This window comes from Mauremys mutica, chromosome 3, assembly GCF_020497125.1.
Source record: "Mauremys mutica isolate MM-2020 ecotype Southern chromosome 3, ASM2049712v1, whole genome shotgun sequence".
In the NCBI taxonomy this organism is placed as follows: Eukaryota; Metazoa; Chordata; order Testudines; family Geoemydidae; genus Mauremys; species Mauremys mutica.
Genome location: NC_059074.1, coordinates 97,273,153 through 97,299,882, shown reverse-complemented (window position 1 = coordinate 97,299,882; position 26,730 = coordinate 97,273,153). Strand labels below are relative to the sequence as shown.

General features: G+C 42.4%; 1 protein-coding gene across 8 annotated transcripts in view; it reads left to right on the top strand.

Moving 5' to 3' along the window:
• The window catches only part of SOGA3 (SOGA family member 3), a 61,169-nt gene that overhangs the window by 17,879 nt on the left and 16,560 nt on the right, over window positions 1–26,730 (top strand). For 2 of the 8 annotated variants that reach the window (XM_045009728.1, XM_045009733.1), the window contains exons 1-2: window positions 14,007–14,030; window positions 25,604–25,720. Coding sequence is in view for 1 of the 8 variants with exons in the window: in XM_045009734.1 (XP_044865669.1) it covers window positions 9,562–9,633; window positions 10,366–11,541; window positions 13,861–13,953 (1,341 nt within the window). In the remaining 7 variants the exon portion in view is untranslated. Of the gene's footprint in view, window positions 1–9,561; window positions 9,634–10,365; window positions 11,542–13,860; window positions 14,031–17,870; window positions 17,949–20,031; window positions 20,100–22,257; window positions 22,408–25,603; window positions 25,721–26,730 lie in introns of those variants that run through there. The other 6 variants (XM_045009732.1, XM_045009729.1, XM_045009734.1 and 3 more) reach the window with 5 other exon arrangements.

Genomic DNA, 26,730 nt, shown 5'->3' with positions numbered 1-26,730 from the left:
GCAGCCGAAGCCCCGTGAGTCTGAGTCAGCTGGCAAGGGCCAGACGTGGATTTTTCTTTGCTGTGTAGAAATACTGTGGGTTTGCATCAGTAATTGGTCAGACCTCTACTCTGAATCGAGTGGAATCAACACTAGTTGGGGGTATGAAGCTGCAGGCAGGATTTTTGGTGTTTGTTCATTGCCAGCTAGAGGCTTATTTTCCACTTGTCACAGTATTCACCAGAAATGCTGACATTTTCAGTGTCTTAGCAGATCCAGGTAATCAGAGTGCCAAACACTGCATCCATTGTTAAGAAGTAACAAAGTAAGTTTAGCCTATTAGACCAATTTTAAAAAAAATAAGTCTTTATTTCTGTGGAGATGCTTTTATATATTATGTGAAAAATTTCAGTAGTGATGGCAGCACATATGGAGGTATGTTAAAGAAACCTGTGGCTAACCTTTCCATATTGCTTTATTTGATCATAATTGTATCATTGTATTAATGAATTTAGCTATTTCAACATTAAACCCAGTTTAGGATGATAAGTACATGTTATGGATGCTTGTTTAGGTCATAGATGAATGCTTTCATTTAGATGATATTCGCTGTGCACCTGCTCCCATCACTGTTGCCTGTAACAGGGACAGGTGTGCATACATCTAGAGTGTGACTGATGATGACCATCATGGCAACCTAATTACCAGAAGCATATGGTGTTACAGACTTGACTAAACCTTTTTAATTTTGACTGGTACTAGCAGTTTGGATTTCCAGTTAAGTGATTTATTAGAGACAGTGCACTAGTGGCAATGTGCTAGGCTCTGTTTTGAACTTCTTCTTTTGTATGGCTTGGGTAGATAGCAGCAACTACAAATTTATATCTAAGTTTGATAGCCAGCACATTACCTTCAGGCCCCCAGCAAAAGAATGAAGGGGACATTCAGATGTGATGTGCTCTATGGTTTGTGCCTGGTGACCACAGTCACATACAAGGGTTTGCCTCATTTTCCATTTGAAGAGGGTTTGTTCACATCTCCCATGAGATGTCCTGATGCGATTCAATCTGCACCTGTCTTTCCGACACAAAACCTGGTGGTTCCTCAACAGGATCAACAATGAGCTGTTTGTTTTGAGTGGTCAAAGTGCTCCATGTGACTCTCCATTGAGCCTCAGCATCAAAGTTGGGTGTAAGGATCTTGATACAGTTCCATAGAGGGTTGCAGGATTTTCCCTGAGGGGTGGGAAACCCAAGTCCAGTGATGTGACAGGCACATCATCAGACCATGTTGGTTGACCACTAATGGGTTTCCCTTATAGTGCACCATCTACAGTGAGAAGTAGCAGTTGTATGGTGACCACATTAGGAGTGAAGTGACCAGGGATAGCTCATATGTTTTGTGCTAAGCTCTTTCTCTGGTTGTCTTGGTACATCTGCTATTGTCTAGGCCGGCTATTGCATATCTGTGTACTTTTTTTACGCAGAAGAGGGAATTATTTAGCGCAGGCAAGTTAACATGATGTACTTTGCATCAGTATGCACTTGCATGTGCTTTCACAGTGATCTGTAATTTATGTTGTGGTCAGAGTACTTATGAGTATTGTATGCATGCTGTGCTGCAGTCTCTACTGTGGTGGAATAAACAAAGTTGCATGAACACAAGCTGGTTCTCATCAGCAAGTGGTGAGCATTCAAACCTGGTCTATTGATGATTTTTGAAAAAACTGAGTATACAAAAAAGAATTTACAAGAAGAGCCTGTAGAAGGAGTACAGATGGCATGCATTTTCTCAGACCTGACCACCTCTTGCTACAAACAGCTCTACTATGGAACTTCTTCGACCCAACAAGTAAAATAACATGACTGCTATTTAATGTACAGTACATTATGGAGGATGCAATGCTTTGGTAGCAGCACAATTCTGAATCTTGTCTATCGTTGGTTTCAGTTCTTACTCACAATTACCGGCTCAGATACGCTGTCTGTTTGGTGTCTCCCTAAGTCGGGCCCCAGCCTATCAGTGTCGTAGTGATACTGGTCTAGCTATGATGCAGCTATGTCACATATGCAGTAGCTATGTTGTTGGGAGAGCACCTGGGATCCCTCTCTCATTAGAATGGCTAGTCATAACTGTATACTGAACTATAGAGCATCCGGACACTTGGGATAGAAGGTGAGGCATCAAACATGCCTTTGCATCCTGGCCAGTAACTGTAAATAAGCCCAGAAAGGAATGGATATGCCATACAAGAACACTCCTACTAGTCCACAAAGTCTCCACAGTGAATTCCATTTTAGGAGTGACTACTTTCTCTACACGGTATGCATGGCAGTGCTACATAATCAGGAACTCTCTGTGGAGATTTGATGGAAATGGTGAGTTGGCAATGTAGTCTGATATCAGACCCATCCTTTAGTTTCAAGTTTGAACACACTGCATTCCAAAGCCCCCCTTTTTTTTCCTGCAGTATTCAGGTTCTGCCAGGTACCCTATTACATGTGTCTGTTCCTAATTCCACATTAAAATAGTGTACTGTATATAGACTTAGCCTGTACCATGTGTCTGCCTTTGCATACATTGTATCACTCTAAGGCAGATCACCGGTAATGTGGAGAGAGATATTTTGATGAGTGCTACTGGACTATTTTGCAAGTGATCTGCTTTTTCAGTGACCTTTGTGGTAATAGGTGAGAAGCCAGATGATTGCTTAGGGTATCTAGGTTTGTAATGCATTACCAGTGAGCAAGATCTCTACACTGAGCTGCCTATTGTCAAAATGAGCTTTTCACATTCATAGTTAGGGGAGCCCTTTACATGGTATCTTAGATTATCCTTAAGGCTGAAAGTACCACTGCTAATATGCATCTGTTTTGCACCAGGCAGGAAGGTGAGGATCAGTGTGACATCTTTTTGCACCTGACAGTACTTTGTTTTCCTGTACCATGCCCCCTGAACTCACTGTGCCAGCAGCTGCCAACCTCTGTTTTCCACTGCAATGACTTTATTGGATAGTGGCAGGATTACACTGATGCAGCAGGACAAACTGCCTACTATGCTCTGGAGAGTCTGACGCACTGTCTTGATTAGCTTAAACATGTGGGGGAAATTGCACGTTACAAAACCAGCTTGTTTTATTCCCTTTTGTTTTATGATGGAAAATACTCCTAGCTGTTCGTTTTGCCAAATCAGTGCCCTCAAAACCAAACACAGACAGCAGAGAAGACAGGAAGAAAAAGAAACAGCCAGCCCCTCCTTAGGATCAGGCAACAGGTGGGTGGTGATTGTTGTCAATTCAGGAAAGAGATGGCTCTTTCCATAGGCAAGCAGTGTCCCCTTGTAGTCCCTATGTGCACAGTGTGGAAGGTTGAATCAAGAGGTGAGGTCCACTTCTTTCCAATTCCTACATGATAAGGAGTTCCCCTCTGTCCAGCTGTCAGGACCAGCAGGGACAGGATCTGGTGAGCAGGCAAGGATTCATATCCAGACCTATCTAGGAGGTGCTGTCAGGCCTGAGAAGTACTGTGGCTTGAAGTTCAACAGACTATGCCTTCATTAGACTCCCAACTTGGAACAGAAAATGAAGAGAAGCAAATAAAGGGAGCAAACAAAACTGATGAAAAGCCCCTCCTTCAAAGTCTCTCTCTATTTCATATTTTTTCGGTTGGTGGAAAATTATCTAGATCCAATTGCTGGCATTGGAGGATTCAGCTCTACTGGCCTTCTTGTGCAGAAGTCTGCAGACAACTGTAAGATCTATCTACAGATCTGCCTGATCTCCAATTGGCCCTGAACATGGTGGATCTCAGGCAGTTCTACTTTGTGTGTCTGTGTGTGTTGTAGGAAGCCATGGAACACAGCTTCCTGGGGCTTCCTCTTTCCTATTATTAATGATTTATTAATGTATGTATTATTGTATTTTATTATGTATGTATTTGTGTCATGATAGTGTCCAAAGGCCCCAATGTGGGCTGAGGCTTCTTAGTGCTATACAAATATAACACAGATGGTTCTTTTTGAGTCGCTGCAAGGTCAGTGGGTCTATAACTACATAAATTCACCAACCAGCCACCTTGTGTAGTTTTTGACAAAGCAGCATTGTGCATCTCTGAGGCTGTATTCATCCTGCACAATGGGTTTGATAGGCAGAATACAAACACAGGATAAAAAGATAGTCTCTGTCCCACAGATCTTATGCTTTAAGACAAGAGACAACAGGTAGATACAACAGACAGACTGGGAGAGCACAAGGAAACAAGTTTACCATAGTCTCTGTTCTACCAAGTGCCCTGAGCCAGGCATTTCATTTCAAAGGAGTCACTGCACTCTGAAGTTCGGCTGTGCACTCCAGGATTAGGGGACTGTGTGGTGACCTTCAACCTTAATCTGGTTCAGTTGAGTATGGTTAGATGTATCTTTCTTTGAATTTAATCACCAGTTCTTGATCAGTTGAAAGGTTTGGTGGTCAGTTACAAGGGGTTTAGCCTCTTAAAGGAAAGAACACTTCGCTTTCACTACTGTGCTGAACTCTGCTTGATCAGAAAGTGCATAGTCACAAGCAACAGAAATCAGAATTGGGTATGCTGCATGGCTAGCACATGTACAGAGGTTGGTAAAGCTGACTTTCATGTCTCATTTCTCTGAGTTTTTGCATCAGTTTGTGAAAAAGCAGATAAAAATGCAAATGAAAGTATGCTGGTGTTGGTGTACTATTTCATTTCACACTAACGATAGATTTTTTTTACGTGTCTACTATCTTTGCTTATTTTATGAGTGATGCTTTACCTGTTTGTGTGACTGGCCCAAAATGTTCTGAGGGCTTTGTTAGATAGATTGTAAATTTTGCTGTATATTTTCTCCTTTTGAAATTTTCTCAATTTAATCAACAGGTGACTATGATATTCAGACATGAATGAATCTGAAAATGATAAATAAAATAATTTAAAACAAAGCACATGTAAAATATAAATAGCTGAAGAAACCCCATGCCCCCTTCTTCTGAAGTGGGATATTGGCTTCAACTAGTTTAAATGAGTACATTGATCTATTTATCTCTTCCTGGTGAAGGATGCCTGCATTCTATATCCTTCTCCAGTAATGAGTGTAACATATGCCATTTTTAATATTAAGAGGACACTGATAGAGCTGTTAGGGCTATAACCAGACCTAGCAACTTTCTGTTCAGTTCCTGGGTATGAATATTCACTTGCATTTCTTAATATCCCTCTGTGCTACCTCCCTGCTTCATTCTTGTGAGCAGGCAAGGTACTGAAGTACACAGGACATTGCCCTTGGAGTAGGCTGGGCAGAACACTGGATTGGTAGGATATGTATGCTTGTGCCCATCAGAGACAAAGCAAGTGCCCTGGGTGTGTTGCTGGCAGGTTGCCCAGCATGGTGATTGAGATAGTTTATTAGGAGTGTGGCCCTTTAAACTGATAAACTTTAGGAATGAAATGGACATTTAAAAACATATTATTTTGAGGGTAGAATGTATTTTCAGTCACCAGCCTGGAGAGGATCCATTCAGTTTCTAATACCTGTTCATTTGATTTTTTTAAATAGGTGATAGTAAAGTGATTATTTCAATTCTCATGTCTATTCAGGGTCAGATCCTAGGGTCTGGCAAGAAGTGCTCAGAGCACGTCAGGAGTTGGGGGAAGGGTGCAAAGGTGACTTTAACCAGCTTTGCATTTCCCTGAACTTGGGGCAACTTTGTGCGAGGCTGGTCAATAAGTGCAAATTAGAGCAGCCTAGAGACCAGCATGGTACACAGATGCACCAATATCGGGGAGTGCAAAGATAGCTTAAAGCCAGCTCTAACTTGCAATGGCTCCAAGAAGTTATTACAACAGCTGCATTCCTTTTTCCCTGGCCATGACATCTGTGTTAGCTGAGGATGGGAGCATGGGTAAAGATCCCTCTGTGTTATGGTGGTTTCTCATGTGGTTGGCTTCATCTGCTCATCGCTGGTAAAGTGGTGAAGTTTTACCTCCATGTCTTCTAGACTTGCTCTGAGCGGGGTTACTCAACAGGCTGTAGAAATGCTAACAGCCAGTTTAGTGCTCCCACTGTTGCTAATTCTGGTGGAGTTGCTAATCGCTATGGGAGAGTTCCCTAAAATCCTTGGTGTAGTCACCATTTGGTAGACCATATCTCAGTCTTTTCCACTTCAGATACATAATTTGTTTCATCAGGTATTCCGGAAATATCCTTAATCAATTTTCATTGTAAACCTGTCTGACAAACATATTTAAAAAATCAAAGTATACTCAATACATCTTCAAACTAAATCAATTATTTATGTAGTTTGTCATCTTTTTGGATCATAATTGTTAAATACAATGGTAGATTTTTTTAAATGATGTTAGTTTTGTGTAACAGACCCTGACTACGTTTTAGCTAAAGTACACTTGAAAAATCTTGAGGGGCATGTTAAAAAAAAAGTTCAACTGGTTTAATATTTTCATTAGCAATAAACATATTGTTAATTCCCTATAAACAATAATATTTGTTGTTTTAGGGAAATATTTTGTTCTTGCTATAAGAATGCACAAAAATATTGAGTACAGTTTTCAAATTATTGAGGAAAAAAATTTTGAGCAAAAAAATTACATTTTAGACCAATAATGTTCGAAACCAGGTTTGAAGTATTGGTGCTAGGTCTGTTGCTGCAGTTGAGAAGCAGTTGGGGGTGCGATTTGGATGCTGCTGCATTGCATCTTGTGGTGATGTAATCAAGCCAAAGGAAAAGAATGGAGACAAGTAGAGAAATATATCCTAAAGGAATTCATGTGCATAACTATTGTGGACAAATAGATTTTGCACATGAAAATTCTGCACATGGAAGTGACAGAATCTATAATCTATCTTGTCAGGTGTTAGTGCACCAAAAGTGCATACATAGGGTATATGCATAAAATCTTATATGTGCCAAATGGAGGTCATAGTCTGAAAATCAGGCTCCAAGCTTTCCATTTGTTATTTTTTTATTTGCCTTGCTCTTAAATGTATTTTTCCTTTTTCTGTTTTGCCCTTCTGTATTTTCTCTCACTTCTTTCAATCCCAGCCCATCTCCTCTTTTACCCAAAACACTCTCTTTGCTTCCTGACCCTAAATCACGACTCTTTGTCACCGTGAGGTGCTTCCCCCAAGGTCTTTCTCTCCTTCCATTTGGGGCCCAAAGAAACATAACGTGAGGAATCTGATTCCATGGAGAGGGAGGACATTTTTAGTTTGTCCAGTGTTTTTTATTCAGTCCCTAATTATTTTATGTTCAGTTTCCATTAATTAAAATATCTGTTAGCAGCAGTAGATAATTTCACACATTGAAAATAGGATCTGTGTTTTTTAAAAGTATGAAATATGAAGATAAAATGATGGCAGGTATGCGTAGACATTCTAAATTGCTATCTATCTCTTTGAAAAATCCTATTGAATTTATTATTCAGGGACTGCAGGATATAGTGTTTGATAGTCAGTAGATGACATTCTCTCTTCAGCGTCCATATTGGATCAATGCTCTGACATGTTATTAGGGCGCACTGTGTTTTTTGAAGAGGTCAGCTTTGGATCACACGATGATTACCTGTTCTGTTCATTCTCTCTGGGGCACCTGGCAGTGGCCACTGTTGGGAGACAGGATACTGGGCTAGATGGACCTTTGGTCTGACCCAGTATGGCCATTCTTATGTCCAGAGGTGATATAAAACTGAGGTTTTGACCTCCTGTGGTCATTAAGTTCCCCATGGTACTTTTCACAGGAGAATGGGTGTTAACCCCAGTGCCCCACCCAAATTCCAATTGGGCACAATCTAACTACTCAAATCACTCCTCCAATTTTAATTGTATATGTGGTATTCTTTGTTGCTTTCTGCTATAAAATTATATAGTGTTGCTGTGTGCTGTTAAACAGCTGCTTCATTTCAGTAGCGGACAATATGAGCATTGGGTATAGTTAAAATTTGAGAAGAGCAGAATGAAAGGCAATATATAAAGGCAAGTTATTGTTGTTATTCAAATGTTAGTATCCTGGCTACCAAAAATAACTTTAATGTTTGTTAAAAATTTGAGGCAACAAATTTGAGTCAAAGCCCTACCACCTGTGGCTGAAGCTCAGGGCCCTGAGCCCTACCCCCCAGGTCCGAAGCTGAAGCAATGTAGCTTTGTGGGGGCCCCTGTGGCATGGGGCCCCAGGCAACTGCTCTGCTTGCTATCCACTAACGCTGGCCCTGATTTTTATATGCAGAAAAGCAGTTGTGGCATTGGTGGGCCATGGCGTTTTTATTGAATGTTGGGGGGGGGGGAGAATGGGCTCAGAAAGAAAAAGGTTGAGAACCCCTGGTCTAGATAATACTTAGGCCATGTGAGCGCTTCAGAATTAAGTTGACTTAACTTACCTTGGCATACAGCTGCTGCAGTAATTACATCACTTGTGCATGTCTACTTTGCTCCTTGTGTCAGTGGTGTGCGTCCTCACCAGGAGTGCTTTTATGTATTGTACTGTCAGTGTGGGGCATTGTGGATGCCAGTAACTGTCAACATAAGCGATGCAGTGTCTACACTGATACTGCATCAACCTAACTACATCAGCCTTGACTTTGCTTCGCTCATGGAGGTGGAGTTATTAAGTCCACGTAGAGGGGCAGTTACATTGGTGGGAGCGAAATTTAAGTGTAGACACTTCCATAGTTAGGTTGACGTAAGCTGCCTTGCATCGACCTAACTATGTAGTGTAGACCAGACCTTAGTTCTGCCTCAGTACAGGGGACTGGACTAGATGACCTATTGAGGTCCCTTCCAGGCCTACATTTCTATGATTCTTGTATTTAAAAGCTTCCAGTTATCTGATCAGCCAGAAGAAAACAATATCATGTGACTTTGGTGACCCATCCTACTCTGTGAATAGTGAACCATTTGCAAACACTCTGCTACTTGAAAATTGGCCAGCTAGACAATTTGGTTAATACCTGTGACTAATTAATACTTTCACAGACATCAGGATTGGTTTGCAAACAAACAGTGAACAGAAAAGAGGACTAAGCTCATCAGATAAGTGATTCATAAATTATTTCACCAACTCTAGTGTTAATTTTTTTTTAAATGAAAGCAGGGAGGCCTAATTTCCTGATCACTGGGAACTGCCTGTTTCTGATTCCTTCTTTGGCCTCGGGCAGAAGTCACTTAAGCTCCCTGGGTGAAATCCTAGTTCCATTGACGTTAATGGCAGAACTTCATTGACTTCAATGAAGCCAGGATGTCACCCCTTGCCTCAGTTTACCCATTTATACAATATGAGTTATAATGATAAGTTTGTTACCTGCCTCATGGGGATGTTCTAAGCATTTATTATTTGATGTCTGAATATTGAAAAGGCAACCAAGAGTGGTTACTATTTTACAATGCCTTATATAGCATTTCTGTTGTGTTATTTTAAGATAGAATTATTTTCCTTGTTTGTGATATTACAGGAATTAGAAGAAGCAGTCCAAATAATTGTATGTGATTTGGTATTTATTAGAAAAGGGGACTGAATTAGATACATGGTTAGTGACATGTTCAATGTATCTCACTTTTTTGTAGCTGTCGTTGAAAAGAAGAGGGAGCAAAGACTTGCAGAAATCAGAAAAAAAGTCACAGCAGACACCCACTGAGGTATGTTGAGGTAATAACAGCCCAGATCCTCAGCTTGAGGCTTCAGTGGAGCTACACCAATTTACATGAACTGAGGATCTGGCCCTTTGTTTTTGTTTTTAGTTTTGATGTTTAGTATTATATCATACTGCTGTATGGGATATAGGGATCTTGGGCCCAGATCTGCAGTCTTGACAACTGACCCAATCCTGCACTGAGAACAGTACAAGTGGACCTGTGCATTGACTGCAGTAGGGTGCTGCATGGGCTCAGAAGTTCAATTTGTAGGATCCGGATGAAAGGCAAAACTCCCATTGAAGTCAACAAGACTTTTATCTGATCAGGACTCCGGGACTTGGCCCTTTGGCTGCAGACTTTGAGACTCTTTTCTATATATGTTGCCTTATTTAACTGACTTTCAATTTTGGTTTTTCAGCCTTTTGGGTATGAAGCTTAAAAAGTATCCTCTCACTCTCTTTTCACTTTCCACACATCATGAGCCAATAAAATCTTAGTCTTTCATGAAAGGGTGCTGAAAACGCATGTTTTCTGGGAACAGTTCAGGCTTTCATAGCAAAGAAAGAAGGCTTTTTTGTCTTAATCTCATCTTCAGATGTAGAAAAATAATTGTTATAATTACATTTTAACTTCTGATGGTATATTGCTTTTATTGTTAATCTTTTGATTTAAAGCTGTGTTTGATTTCAAATGGTGCTCTTTGTTGACATAAAATTATTTTCATTTTTTTTTAAGGAGGACAATGAAGATCTGAAATGCCAGTTGCAGTTTGTTAAAGAAGAAGCTGCCCTTATGAGAAAAAAAATGGCTAAAATTGATAAGGAGAAAGACAGATTTGAACATGAGCTTCAAAAATATAGATCATTTTATGGGGATCTAGACAGTCCCTTACCGAAAGGTGAAGCTGGAGGACCACCTACCACGAGGGAAGCAGAACTCAAGCTTAGATTGAGATTAGTAGAGGAAGAAGCCAACATCCTTGGAAGGAAAATAGTAGAACTGGAAGTAGAAAATAGAGGACTGAAAGCAGAGCTTGACGATTTAAGAGGAGATGATTTCTCAGGAACAGCAAATCCCCTCATGGGGGAACAGAGCGAATCTCTCTCAGAGTTACGGCAGCATTTGCAGCTAGTTGAAGATGAGACAGAATTGCTGAGGAGAAACTTGGCTGACCTGGAGGAACAAAACAAGCGCATCACAACAGAGCTAAACAAATACAAATACAAGTCTGGCACCCATGAGAGCTCGAGGCACCATGATAATGCCAAGACAGAAGCACTGCAAGAAGAGCTAAAAGCTGCCCGAATGCAAATCAATGAGCTCAGTGGCAAAGTCATGCAACTTCAGTATGAAAACAGAGTGTTAATGTCCAACATGCAGCGCTATGACTTGGCCTCTCACCTCGGGATCCGGGGCAGCCCCAGAGACAGTGATGCTGAAAGTGATGCAGGGAAAAAAGAAAGTGATGATGATTCCCGCCCTCCCCACCGCAAAAGGGAAGGTCCCATTGGAGGGGAAAGTGACTCTGAGGAGGTACGCAATATCCGGTGCCTGACTCCCACTAGGTCTTTTTATCCTACACCGACTGGGTGGCAGAAGAGCTTCACAGATCGGCAGCAGATGAAGGACATCCGCTCTGAAGCCGAGCGACTGGGCAAAACAATAGATCGCCTGATTTCTGATACAAGTACCATCATAACAGAGGCAAGAATTTACGTGGCCAATGGGGATCTGTTTGGACTCATGGATGAAGAAGATGATGGCAGTAGGATTCGGGAGCATGAGCTTCTTTATCGAATCAATGCACAGATGAAGGCATTTAGGAAAGAACTCCAGACTTTCATCGACAGACTAGAAGTTCCAAAGTCGTCAGATGACCGAAGTGCAGATGAACCTTTGTCAGTGAGTCAGGTAGTTTTTTACTTATTACAGCCTAGAGGTAAAAAGACACTGCCAAATAGTTTAAGCCTTTAATTTTCTCTACAATGCATTAAAATTATTATAATCTGATGAGCAAAGTCTCTGGTTCCAAAATATCTATGATTTAATTTTAAATCCCCCAGTCCATCACATAGGACTTGATCCTCCTACTGGAGTCAATGGGGCTACTCATGTGAGTAATGACTATTCACATAAGGAAGGGTTTGTAGAACCGGGCTCCTCAACATTAAAAAATAAATAAACAAAATACTGTAGCTACTATTATTGTGGGAGACACAAGATTCTTGCTTTGCAGCAGTGTTTGCCAGAGTTCTTCTGACATCACCAATAATGTCAGTGCACAAATGTTCTTTGGCCTGAGGGACTGAAATAGAAGTGTAATCTGGGTGATGACCAAAAACCAACTGTAGAATAGAATATAGCAAGTGTTTGAACAGATCAGATGGTTAATGAAGTATGGTATATGGCATCTAGAGTGACTCAAGCCTATGCTGCAGTGCAAGGAAAAGAAACAAAAAACAACAAAACTCCATACTACATGCAGTGTTGTGCCATGCTGAATTCAGGGAGATAATGCCTTCCTGACCCCTGTGAATATCATCTTATGCCCTGAAGAATAATATTTAATTACCCTTATCTTAACATGAATCACTTCAAATGTTGCTATTGGTCCTAAACTTCTCCAGACTTCGTAGTAAGTCTCATATTAGGTTATATTAACGTTGTATAGTACTTTTAGCCCTACAGTCAGAATTGTTGCCAGGTAAAGCTGAAAGCTATTATTTCTTACTCATATGTTGATTAATATGATTGTTTGTTCCCTTGTATCAGAAAGTCACAGACACAGTCAATTGCTATAAGTGTGACAGGGTGCATTGCATCTTTTAACAAAAGGAAAAGACATTATACCATATTCTCATGCAGATTATGGGCCCGATCTGGCATTTATAATCATAGAATCATAAAATTGTAGGGCCGGAAGGGACTTCAAAGAGTTAAGTCCAACCCCCTGCACTAAGGCAGGACCAAGTAAACCTAGAACATTGCTGACAGGTGTTTGTCCAACCTGTTCTTTAAAAAATTCAATGATGGGGATCCCACAACCTCCCTTGGATGCCTATTCCAGAGCTTAACTACCCTTATAGATAGAATTTTTTTCCTGATATCTAACCTAAATCTCCCTTGCTTCAGATTAAGCCTATTACTTCTCATTCTACCATCAGTGGATGTGGAGAATAATTGATCATGGTCCCCTTTATAACAGCCCTTAACATATTTAAAGTATGTTATCAGGTCCCTCCTCCCCCGGTCTTCTTTTCTCAAGATGAAACATCCCCAGTTTTTTTATCCTTTCCTCAAAGGTCAGTTTCTAAACCTTTTATTGTTTATGTTGTTCTCCTCTGGACACTCTCCAGTTTGTCCACATCTTTCTGAAAGGGTGGCGCCAAGAACTGGTCACAGTACTCCAGCTGAAGCCTCACCAGTGCCGAATAGAGTGAGACTTACATCCATGACTTACATCCAGCACTCCTGTTAATACACCCAAGAATGTTGTTAGCTTTAGTCACAGCTGCATCACTCTGTTGACTCATATTCAATTTGTGATCCACTATAAATAGGGTGACCAGATGTCCCGATTTTATAGGCACAGTCCCGATTTTTGGGTCTTTTTCTTATATAGACTTCTATTACCCTCACACACACACCCTCTGTCCCAATTTTTCACACTTGCTGTCTGGTCACCTTAACTATAAACCCCAGATCCTTTTCAACAGTTCTGCCACCTAGCCAATTGCTCTGCACAGTAGAAACTCCCATTAATTTAAAAGGAGACCTGTGCATGGAGCATTTGAAGGATGGGCTCACACTGCGTAAGTGTAATTGATAACTTAGTATTTTCTAAACAAACAAACAAATATGGTATTTAAATCAGTAATTTGGGGGCATAGCCCTGCAGGCATTCTGCATGCAGACCTCCCACTGAAGCCAGTGGGAGTTCAGCACAGCACCTTTACAGGATTAGACCCTGCTTCACTGCTTATTCTGTTGAAATGTTGAGCTTTCCTTTTTATTAATTAACCGTTCTCTGTGTCTTTGTATTTACTTTCCCAGATGTTCCAGCCTATCATTTTACTTATTCTCATCCTTGTGTTGTTTTCATCCCTTTCTTACACAACAATATTTAAACTTGTCTTCCTTTTTACACTATTTTTTGTATTATAAACCTTTAATCATTTACTGTTCATTGTAGTATTATTTTCAGTTTGTTCATTTTGTCCACCCTCCAAGATAAGAAGTGCAAGAGATATAGTTTCTGTAGTAGCCACTGCTGTAAAAACACTGAAGACTACTTGTTTGCAAAAAAAGAACAAAACAAAGTGAAACAAAAACAAAAAGCAAAACAAAACCTAAAAAAGCCACCCAGTTGAATAAGAATTCTCCTCGCCAAGGTATTCCAGGTAAGCTAACAGAAAATAGGTTTTTTAAAATTTTGTCTTAAGAAAATTGTTTTATACTTTTATAATAAAAATGTTCTTGAGAAAATTGAGCCAATTTAGCTAGTATTCATTCATTTTTATGTATTAGAATTGATAGGGTCATTTTGTTTTCTTTATTTCAAAATATTTGTATTGCAATTCCAAGTGAACAGTAAAATCACCTCTAGTGTGTATGTTACAATTGTTTTTCACTGCTTTTGTACATTTTGTGTGATGGTGGACCCATTTGACAGTGGTATTTTTCACCACTGTGTGGTGTGAATTTGACGCTCAAATCCAAATGATAAGAACAGGAAGTTTGCATTTAGTCTGCCTCACATGTATGGCCTTCTCCTGAGCAAGAATGGACATCCACAGCTTCTGTTGACATCACTGAGAGTTGTGGATGCTCAACACCTTTGAGGATCAGGCCTTTAGAGTGGACATTATGTCCTATCCTGTTTGAGGTCCTTATCCCTTCAGTGGTGAATGGTAGGGAGGAGGTGTCAAAGTTAGAATGGTGTGTAATAAGACAGTTTTGTATGAAAACACAGATTGAGAGATGGCACAGGGATACAAAAACTGTGCAACGTTCACCTGGTCTATCTCTCTGACCCCATACTGATCAGCTCACCAGCCTTATCCTGTCTGTCCATCCCTCTTGGCCACTGACCCTAATTTGCCTCCCTTCTTTACTGTAAGATTTGCTGGCTCACTCTACCCTGGCCTGACTTTTCACCTCCCCACATCTGGTTCCTGGCTCGAGGAGGAAGTCAGGAACTGGCAGCCAGTGGAATTGAGTCAGACATGGAGAGCGAGCACATCTGGCAGGGGTAGAGCCCTCACTTGAAGAGTCCCATAAAGCTCAATCCTCTCCCCTGTATTATTCAACCTGGGACACGGGGACAGCTGGTGGGGACAATATGGTCTGAAGTGACACCAGTACTCAGATGACACCAGTCTCTACATCTCTTTTGTGTCAGATCTAAACAAAACCAACTTCCAGCTTGCTGTGTTCTTAGCTAAATCAGCCCTTAGATAAACAACAACTGATTAAAACTGAGCTCCAGTAAGATGGAGGTGATGCTACTGGGAAGAGGGATATACCTCGAAGAATTGACCTTCTCTGTAATGTACCCCCCACTGAGGCATGTGCCCTCAGTTTGTTAAATCAGTCTTCAACCCTGGAGTCTTTTGGACTCCTCACTGTTCATAGTGGCAAAAAGACTACTTCAATCTGTGACCAGCCTAAAGGCTGCAGCCCACCCTTTTGGCCATGGTGGTCCATGCATTTCTGATTTTTAAGAGTGATCATAGCAACTAAGTATTATCTAGGAATGAAGCCACACATCCTGAAAAAGTGTCAACTAGTATAAAATGCAGCTGCCTTTCTGCTTAGCAACATAGGTTGCCATGGACCTATCACACCAGTGCTCTGTTATCTGCACTTGCTACTAAATAAATAAAGTTCAGGTCAGTGTCTCTGTCCTAGTATTCAAAACCCTCCTGGGGATTGGCCCCAGCTAATTGAAGGAATGTCTTTCAGTGCTAGAGACTCAACTTTCATAGGAGCTTGGACCTAACTTGTGGAATTCATTCCACAGGAGCTAAGAAAGTAGCAACTTCATAGAATTAAACGGAAACCTAATTTCTTTGATTGAGCTTTCTCTCAAAAGCTCTTCTCCCATAACAACATAAATAAAACAAAACAAATAATCAACCAACTCTAATCAAGAAATTTAATCCTATCTTTTGTGAAGAAAGCAAAAGAAACTGTCTTAGTTATTTCATTTTAAATTATTGAGAGGTGTGCAGATGCGATGGTAATGAGCACCACATAAGGAGTAGACCTAGGTTCTCAGCCCTTGGAGGACCTGCTAGTGTGTTGCTCGAAAAAGTGACCTTAACCCATCTTTATTCTGGGACAGGATAGGACCTGGCCTGGTCCCTGGAGTAAGTCAGAGTACCGTGAAGGCTTCTCTAATTCATGCCCAGTTGCTCAAGGGACCATTCCATCAATCAGAGATTAGTGGGGCTAGGGATGCTATGGCTAGGTATCTTCCCCCCAAGGAACGCTCATAATCTCCAAAGGGACATTCACTTATTGCTTGGTGACTTTCCTTATCCACAGCAAGATCACTGAGGAAGAAAGCCCTTGCCTTCTCCCCCTTCCCCATCCCCAATCATCAGGATTTCTCAGCACTTCCTGAGAAGCTTCTGTTTCCAGAGAGTTGCAATGCTGCAATTAAAAAAAAATATGTCTCCAAGCTAAAGCTTGTCATATAAAAATTTTAGCACAAAGGGATTTTTGTTTGTTTGTTTTTAAATCTCCCTTGAGGGAAAGATCAGTTTGGCACTTTTAAATGTTACCAACTCAATCAATAAAAGAGGAACATTCAGATCTGAGCCTGGAATGCTGGATGTGGATTTTAACTCATACTTTTCTATCTTCTATTTAATAAGGTCCCGATTTTAAATTCCCTCACACGAGTTTAAATCCAGAGTGAGTCCTTTGAATTCAGTAGAGTCATTCAGCTTGCAATGGTGTGAGATCAGAATCTGGGTTAACTCTCAGTTATCTTGATTTGTGTGTATAAATGTTCCTGTAAAGTTATACCCTGGTGCAATATGTTTATTAATTTATAGTGGTCCAAAATTCTTTCTGTAAACAATATGACTGGATTTCTATAAGGGTTTTATGCTTTACAAAAACTAATTTTTTAGTAGCCCTACTACAACAAATCATTCACACAAAACAGCTTTAATCCGTCTGTAAAGGTGTTTGCAGGGATTTGCTTCTATCTCGGAATTCAGCAGCAGCGATGGGTCCAATAATACCCTGAAATTGTGACATCTGAGTCAAGAGGTGGGAATACCTCTGCATAGGACAGAGAATTTATAACCCCATCAATTTCTCAAGATGCCTTCCCTTGCCTGACAATGTCACATCCACTTTTTCTGAACTGAGTTGAACTCTTTCAGTGCTCTAAGTTAGGCATTGGGAAAGCAGACCAGAGTCCAGGTTCCATGGACTTCAGTGGAACTGTGCTGATTTACATTAGCTGAGTATCTGCCCCAGACAGCTGAATATCATCAGCATAGCATATGGGTGGGAGGGCGGCTGAAAGCTCCTCCAGCCAGAGGCGGATAAAGGTTTTGCCAGCGCAAATGTGGGCCCCCCCTTCTGCCTGCAGTGTTGCCCCTGTTCTGACCCTTCTGTCAGCAGCCCTGCCCACAGCGCCCACCCCATTCTGTCCCTTTCCCCATACTGTCCTGCCCAGTTCCACACATGGTCAGCCCCATTCTGCCCCCGCACTCTGGCCCCACAATCTTACTCCTTTCTCTCCCCCTCCCCGTGGCCCCAAGACTGGAGAAGCTCTGTCTCCTCCCACCCACCATGGCCCTGGGCCACAGCGGGGAGTGAGAGTTCCTCTAGCCCTGAGGCCGCAGCAGGGAGTGAAAGTTCTTCCAGTCCTGGGGCGATAGGCATAGTTTGACTGCTATATTTGGAGGGACAAAGCATGCCCATGCACACACGCACACACACACGCATGCTGAAGTCAGTCCCCTTGGTTCACTGGCTCTCTTCCTCTGCCTACAGTGGTACCTGGGCTGCAAGTGCTGGGGGGGACAGGACGGCATAATGGGGGAGCCCCAGTTGCTGCTGGCAACCATTCTGGCATCGGCTGCTGCAGTGATGTCACTGTTCTGGCGCTGCTGCTGTTGCCTCCCTGCTGGGGCTGCTGCTGCCCAGAGTATGCTACATGCTGGGCTCCTGCTTCCCCCTAACCATTCCCGTATCCCCTTCTCTTCCTCATCCCCTCCCCCTTCCTCTCCCCTTCTCTTCTCCCCCCATCTCCATTGCTTTGCCCACCCCACTCACGGTTGTAGAGGAAACAGGTGGGCACTAGGACCCAGAAGGCTGTGTCCTGCTGCTGAGGCAGGACCCAGAGCACAGGGGAAAAGCTGCTCCGTCCTGCTCTGTCCACATCCCACAAGCCAAAACATGCAGGGGGTGGGATTTAGTATGGGAATGACAAAGCCCCTCCCACCCCAGGCGAGCAGAGCCAGGGAACAGGGTTGGGTATGGGGGTGCCAATTTTTCCAGAGCCCCCAGTTAGGGTTACCAGGCATCTGTTTTTTGACCAGAATGCCCAGTCGAAAAGGGACCCTTGCAGCTCCAGTCAGCACCACTGACCAAAGTCCAGTTGGCACGGGGCTGGCAGGCTCCCTACCTGGCTCTGTGTGGCTCCCAGAAGTGGCAGCATGCCCCTCAGCTCCTAGGCAGAGGCGCAGCCAGGGGGGCTCTGTGCGCTGCCCCTGCCCTGAGCGCCGTCTCCGCAGCTCCCATTGGCCGTGAACTGCGGCCAATGGGAGCTGCAGGGGCAGTGCCTGTGGGTGGAAGCAATGCACACAGACGCCTGGCCGTGCCTCTGCTTAGGAGCCAAGGGACATGTTGCCACTTCTGGGAGCCCCTCGAGGTAAGTCACCCGGAGCCTGCACCCTGAACCCTCTCCTGTGCCCCAAACCCCTTCCCCAGCCCTGAGACCCCTCCTGCACCCAAACTCCCTCCCAGAGCCCACACCCCAACCCCCTGCCCCTGCCTGGTGGCCCCTCCCACAGCCTGAGCCCCTAATTTCTGGCCCCACCCCAGAGCCTGCACCCCCAGCCCAGAGCCCATACCCCCTCCAACATCCCAACCCCCTGCCTCAGCCCAGAGCCACCTCCCACTCTCCAAACCTCTCGGCTCCACCCCCCAGCTCAGAGCCACCTACTGCACCACAAACCCCTCATCCCAGAGCCCACACCCCTGCCCCAGCTGGACCCCTTTCCTACACCCTGAACCCCTCATTTCTGTCTCCACCGCAGAGCCCACACCCCCAGATGGAGCCCTCACCCACTCCCGCACCCCAACCCCCTGCCCCAGCGAAAATGAGTGAGTGAGCGAGGGTGGGGGAGAGCGAGCGACAGAGGGAGGGGGTGGAGAGAGCGGGTTTGGGGCCTCGGAGAAGGGTCAGGGCCTAAGGGCAGAGGTCGGGGCAAGGGTGTTAAGCTTTGTGTGGTTAGAAAGTTGGCAACCCTACTCCCAATTGGCCACGGCTCCTTGGCATGGGCCCCGTCAGCCCAGTTGCTAATTCTCCACTGCCTCCAGCCTCGCTGCTGTAGCACTGGCTGGAGGAGCTATCAGCTGCAGCCGCAGTGTTGGAGGAACTATCAGCCCCTGCTGTAGTGGTGGTGCTGGAGGGACTGGGTTAATTATAGGTTGTTATGAAGAGTGTTATAGTAAGGGTGTACTTTACCTACCGCATCCTCAGTGTAGACAGTGGTAGACCTCCCGTGGAGGTGGATTACCAGTGCTGATGGGAGAATCTCTCATGTGGGAGTAGGTAGTGCCTACACTGAAGTACTGCAGGGGCACAGCTGTGCCACTGTAGCCTTTTAAGTACAGATGCCCTAAGGAAATGTTCTTCATTGCTCACTAAATGCCATACTGGTGGAGGTTGAGTTAGCCCTAACTGAATGAAACTGGAGTGTAGCTTACATTTTGTTCAAATGAGGCATAAGCAGGCGTGGAAGAGAACCTGTTTTATTAAAGTTAGTATTAATATTAGTCAACATGATTGTATTTGATTTGATTACAAATCTGGCTTTCATGTTAAAGATGGCTGCAGCATCATCAGCATCATCATCATAATCTACCTCTATGTACTAAATTTCTACCTCTATGTACTAAATTTCACCTCAAAGGAAACCAATTCACTTTACAAATGTACATAGGAATCACTTCGCCAACCGTTGAAATGCAGGCACAGGTGTGGTAGAATGTTATAGCTGTTTTAGCACCAAAATACGTGCAAACATTACCACGCATAGTGCTCATTGTCGTGAGTAGTCCCATCCAAGTAAATGAGACTATTTATGGTAGAAAGGGATACACCCAATAGTAATAATTTGAAGGACCGGTTCTTAAAAAGTGCACAGAAATGCTACACTACAGTTAAGGCAGGAAATGAAAATTAACATCTGTTTGAAGCTGCAGAAGGAATTTTGGTAGGTAGAATGTAATTAACACAAATTTGAATTTGGGCGGAATGGTGGGATTAACGTCCTGCTTTTGCAAAAAATGCCTTGGGATTTGACCACAAGGACTTCCTGTGCTTTATATCTGTCTGAAAGACAGCTCCTCCTCCAGCACAGTGCCTCTGGAGCATTCATTCAATATTGCCTCAGAGGGAGGAGTCCCACTTACATAGGCCTAATTCTGATCTGTAAATCAAATAGTGTAACACCAATGAATTCATTTTGAGAATTGAATCAGGTAATATTTATCTGTAATAAAAATAATAATATAAAGTGAGCAGTGTACACTTTGTATTCTATGTTGTAATTGAAATCAATATATTTGAAAATGTAGAAAAACATCCAAAAATATTTCTAATAAATTTAAATTGGTATTCTATTATTGTTTAACAGCGCCATTAAAACTGCGATTAATCACAACTATTCTTTTTAATCTTGTGGTTAATTGCGATTATTTTTTTAATCGTTTGACAGCCCTAAAGATTACTGCCATGCATGCACCATTATGGTAGCACTGTAAAAAATGGACATTTAAGGTCACTCTCTGGCCTTCACAGATTTCCCACCAGGACAGATTTTGAATGTATTTTTTCTTTGAATACAACCAGAGAAATTTAGTCAAGTCAAGTCTTTTATGATCCAGATGTACATTCTTTTAAATAATAAATGCCTCTAAAATGTTTTCTAAATTGTTACTGCAAAGTAACTTGCACATATGAAAATAAATGGTAGTTTGAAAGATCTTATTCAGGGACAAAGATATTTCTTTCATCTGAAAATATGTTTGCCTGAAGCTCCAGATTACAGATATAATAAGACATGGGTCTGCTGACATCTGTCACCAATGCTTTAGAATCAGAACTGGAAGAGAGCAGGTGCCTGTATGCAGCAAAAATATACCCAGCAGTTGAATAATAGAAAATTGCCAAAACCATAACTGTCTAAATATGCATGATAAAAAAACAAATGAACTGCACATGAACTTCAAGCAGAGCTTTTGATTATAACATGTCATTTCTTCTAATCAGTCCAGAATATAATGGGCTAAGAGGGTGATTTTCAAAGGCAGAAATGTCAGGTAGGTACCTAACACCTACTGACTAAAATTTCTGACACTCTTATTTTCTTTTAGGGGAAACAATATGCAATGCAATGGTTCTACCATTAGATATGGAGTGCTTATTGGTAAACTATGCTGTAATTTAGGAGAGTAAACAAGTTGTAAATGTCTGCCATAGATTTCCAAGTTGCATGATGTAACTGTGACTATGTTCCCCCAACTGTAAATTGTGGATAATATTTCCCTCCCTCATAGAGGTGTCCGTGAAACCAGAGGGGTTGCACAGAGTTTGTATTTTCCACCAAACCCCTTTTGCAGATGGCTTTTAGTTACTAAGACTGCTGATATATAAAAAGTAATAGAATACAAGAATCTCTTTTGTAGCCATGTTGACTCTTGTGCTTACAGTAGTAAATCTTTATTCTTGTCACTAAGGGCTAGATCCGGGGTAGGCAACCTATGGCACGGGTGCCGAAGGCGGCATGCGAGCTGATTTTCAGTGACACTCACACTGCCTGGGTCCTGGCCAATGGTCCGGGGGGGTCTGCATTTTATTTAATTTTAAATGATGCTTCTTAAACATTTTAAAAACCTTATTTACTTTACATACAACAATAGTTTAGTTATATTATAGACTTATAGAAGGAGACCTTCTATGAATGTTAAAATGTATTACTGGCACGTGAAACCTTAAATTAGAGTGAATGAATGAAGACTCGGCACACCACTTCTGAAAGGTTGCTGACCCCTGGGCTAGATAATGCCCAGAATAGGGCACAGTGCGGAGTAGAGTTGCCAACCCTCCAGGATTGGCCGGGAGTCTCCAGGAATTAAAGATGAATCTTTAATAAAAGATTGTCATGTGATTAAATCTCCAGGACTATGTCCAACCGAAATTGGCAACCCTAGTGCAGAACTGCATGCCTCAGTGAGAGTTTGAGGAGGCACATAGCAGATAATAGCAGAAAACTTCTCTGAGCGCTCCAGCTTGTAATGGGAACATGCCTGCTATTACATCCCTTTCTTGGGTGCAGTCTGCTAGCTGGGTGTCCCCATTCTGCTTTGCAGGCTGCTTGGGAGGAAGGCCATGGTGCTGTCTCTGCTTTCCCGCCAGGGGCATGTTGTATGCCCCCAAGAGAATGGGAATTGAGGAGTCCCTGCATTCCCCCAGCACAAGGGCTGCAATTTTGCCTGGCCTTTAAACAGGTTGCAGACGAGGTAAGGCTTCTCATGCCCTCCCAATCACAGCATGTCCATGTAAGAGCCGGATAGACTCTGCCAGCAGGTGCCAGTCACACAGGGATCTTGTCTATCGAATAAGAAGATGCCATTTGAAAACAGTCATTTTCAAGTAGAACCATACTTTAAAAATAAAATGTAGGGCTCAAATTCTGCCCTCACTCAGGCAAATACCCTACTTGACTTCAAGGGGAGCTGCATATGGTTCTTGCAGACAGGGCCGGCTCCAGGGTTTTTGCTGCCCCAAGCAGCAAAAAGAAAAAAAAGAAAAAACTGCAATCGCAATCTGCAGCTCTACCGCCGCTGCTTCAGTCTTCGGCAGCAATTCGGCAGCTGGTCCTTCGCTCCGAGAGGGAGTGAGGGACCAGCCGCCAAATTGCTGCTGAAGACCCGGACGTGCCGCCCCTCACCGTTGGCTGCCCCAAGCAGCTGCTTGCTGGGCTGGTGCCTGGAGCCGGCCCTGATTGCAGAGGTGGGCTAGAAACTTATCTCCTTTACAGCCCCATAAATTTTCATTCAAATCTTCTAACGCTCTTAACTGAATCCAAAGCAGCTACAATCCTTATATACCTCTTTCTGTGGTGCTCACAAGGCCTGGTTATGATCCAGTGCCCACTGAAGTAATTTGAAAGATTCCCAGTGACCTCAGTGGGCCTGGATCTGGACTCCTACTGAGTAGCATCATATTATTCACAGGACTACCTCAGAAGCTCTTGCTCTGCTTTTAGTCAATCCTCACTCAGACTGAGGCAAATCTCAAGTTAATTAAAACTAATTAATTAAAACTCAGTAAAAACTGAGTTCAGGATTTGGCTGAGTCTGTGTTTTAATATTTTGTTTCACAGCACTTGGATGACAACAGGCACTAATTTAGTAAAATTTAATTAAATACATTGGAATTATAGTCTATATTTCAGGAAATATAGGAGTAAAAATTCATAAGATTGTATTCTGCCCTCATTTACCCAGGTGCAACCTTGTTGACTCCATTGAAGTTGCAGTGTTGTGAGAGGAGGGTCTGATCCATAATCCCCGGTTAAGGGCTCAGTCCTGCTCTGCTTTACATAGGCACAGCTATTGAGAACAGTTGGGTTGCCTGAGTGTAAGAGTGGTCTGAGGGCAGAAAGTAGCTCTGGGGTTTTTACAAAAGAAGGATTTCTAAATGAATGGGCTGAGGATTTTCCTCAGGGACGCTCTGTCCTTCAGTCATCTTTGTTCTTTTTTTAAATGGCTTTTGAAACTTGTATAAACAGTCCGAGTCCCATTGCATATCTTTCACAGGGGCAGAATAAGCACCCAAATAATGTCTTCACTGGGACTTACTCACTGACCATATAAGGAGAAAAAATGTATTTTCCCTGCAACCTACTTGGGTGTTTACTGTAGAATGCACCCTGAGCTGAAACCTTTCTACTGTACATATGTTTTAACATAGGCACATCTTGTCGTTCCAAAGGGGGAAATTGCTGAGTAATCAAAGCAGCACCTAGGGCAGACTATGTTCTTGATCCCACAAGCAACTCCTATTGTCTAGAAGATGGTCAAATTCTACTCTTGAGGGCATGAACATTGTTTCCATTCAAGGAAATGGGAATTGCACTCACATGCCTGATAGCAAATGCCCATCTGTGTTCTGTTCAGCACAGACAGAAGCTACCACACACAGCTGGAGATTGGCCATCCACAATATGAGTCAATGCAGGTGTGCAAATGGGTGAGAGCACAAAATGTCTTAGCCCCCAACCTCAATCAGGGGCCAATCTCAATTGCAGTCCCTCAGCACAACTAAGCTACAGAACTACAACTGACTAAAGAGGGAAGTGGGGGCAGGAAAGAGACATGGCTCCATTCCCCTGATGCTTTTGCTGATGGCAAAGTTGTATGCATGCCCACCCCTTTCTCCCCCCACACCCGCACACCTCGGTGCTCCTTGGGGTAGATGCCTGCCAGAGTTCCCTCTGAGGTGATGTAGGTCCACACTATATCCAGCATAGACCAATATCAAGTGAGCATGGAATTTATAACCTACAGTGCAGTGCAACAGTACTATCCAATTAGACATGCAAATAAAAGGATTTGTCACAGTGGGCTAGACACTCTACCCTGCTCCACTCAGACCCCATGGAGAGCACGGGCACAGTGGTTGTTCATTGGTTGTAGCTCCTTGATTCTCTGCTGTCTAGCTCCAGCTAAGCATTGCAGGGTAGCAGCTCAAACTTACTGTATTGGTGTAAGGTCCTTCTCTGATGTTATACCTGTGGAGGATTTTTTTGTAGCAGAACTCAACTTAGTCACACCCTTTCTTTGCCCCAAGCCAATCTTGTATATATCCTCCATCCCCTTGTGCCAGGGTTGAGGGGTGCAGTTGTAAAAGGGGACATCTCCACCATCTCTCCCAGGTTTCTGCCAGTGAAGAGCTCCTCTTTGCAGGGAGAGTCTCTGCTGGCTACTTCTAGCCAGTTTCTGTGCTTCTAAGTGGTCCAAAAGTAGACTTAACGGACCAATATCCTTATAAAGTAGCAAAAATGTTAGTGTATATTCTGAACAAGCCATTGTCAGCATTCCTAGAATACAAATAAAATAAGATTACACAATGACTAGTAATGTCTTATTACAGAAGTGATAACATAATTGAATGCAAAAAGTAAAGATTTTAGTATGAGGGGAGAGTGGGTGTTTTAGGGGAGTTGTGGATCGTGAAAAGTTGCCCTGATAAACAAATGTGGTTTAGCTGCACAGCTCCTAAAGAACTTAAAATTTATCCCTCAAAATTGGGCGTGGAATGTAGAAAAGAATCCTTCTTTAAAACACAGAGTTGCCTTTAACTAATAAAAGAAATCTAAAATTGTCCATTGTCATAGCTTTAACTTTAACATTGGTTGCTTTGGCAAGCTTTAAATACTAGCTGCACTATAAAACCTAAAAATGTCCTGGACTTGAAGTTGTTTACACAAAATGTGAGCAGATATAAAGTTACAGAGCTGGGGGCTGGAAGAGGTGGCTTTAAAACCATCCTCCATGTGCTGACGTCACATGGAACCCAGCTGCCGGGATGATGCCAGACAGAATTGTTTTTCAGTTTGCGAAACTGAAGTTGTGAAGTTAATCAAAGAGAGTTGCAAGCGCTGCTCTGATTGAAAAATTATCTCTTTCCTGGTTTCTTGTTTTCTTTAAGGATCAGGATTCACAGAACTGGAACTCTTTATCCCAGCTAGCTATGCATTTCACTGCTTTCACTACTACACTGAAAAATGGACTGAAAAACTTCTGAAGGATTGTTTACTCCAAAAAGGTAAGTTCTTTTCTTTTCTTTTTTTCTTTTAAAAATCACAGTGGTTTTTGAAGAGTTGTGGCCTTATTTGTGAAATAGAAAAGAACGTTAACCATATACATTATTAAGGCTGTAAACAGTTTGACTAACGGATCTTGTAAACATCTGCCTCATTTTGATATTTGTATCTAGACCAATAATAGTTTTAAAGTGTGATGGTGGTTGTTTATTCTCAAGGAAAGGCTGTTCAATGGTTCAGTCAGTGTTTCCAAACTATGGAATGATTTATTAACAAGACAGAGATGACAGCCCATTTTTGCACATTCGATTTTTTGTTTTTTAAATAGTAGAGTGAGACTCTGAGAGTTTCTTATAGGTTTAATATAAAGTTTATAAAATCTATGATGCCAGCCACTTCTTTAAAAAAATAGAAATAGACCCATCCAGAAGCCAGCACCTTATCTTACTGTGAATTAATCACTTGTAAAACAGAGGAAGATCAGTTTACCTGAATAGCTGTGCACATCCACTCTAGGTAATCTCTGTTGAAAAATAACACCTCCTCTACTGATGTCACAGCAGATTATTTTTAGAAGTTGTCATATTCCAGCAGAGATTAAGTTCAAATTATTTTGCATTTTTTCATATGAACATAGAGGGGAGGTAGAGGGAAGAAAGAGTAACATTAGAGACCAGGAACAGGATAAAACCTTTTTATTTGAGAGGAGAGAAGGGTACAGTGAAAGGAGAATACAGCTGATGTTGACAAAATTGATTATTTGTTTAAAGTTGATTGCTGTAATGAGCTTTTGACCTTGTCTAGGGCATTTGGAAAGTGCCAATACAGCCAGATTTCAGACACTGTACTGCTCCACAAGGCAAACTAAAATCGTGGCTGTGCTGGGGTGATAGGACTTCACATGTGAAAGTAAAAGGTATTTTAATAAAAAGGAAGCGGTGGCTTTTTACATTTGTTTGTTATGCTCAAGCCATGTGGAATACCTGTGGGAACAGCCCAGTGTTCTATACAA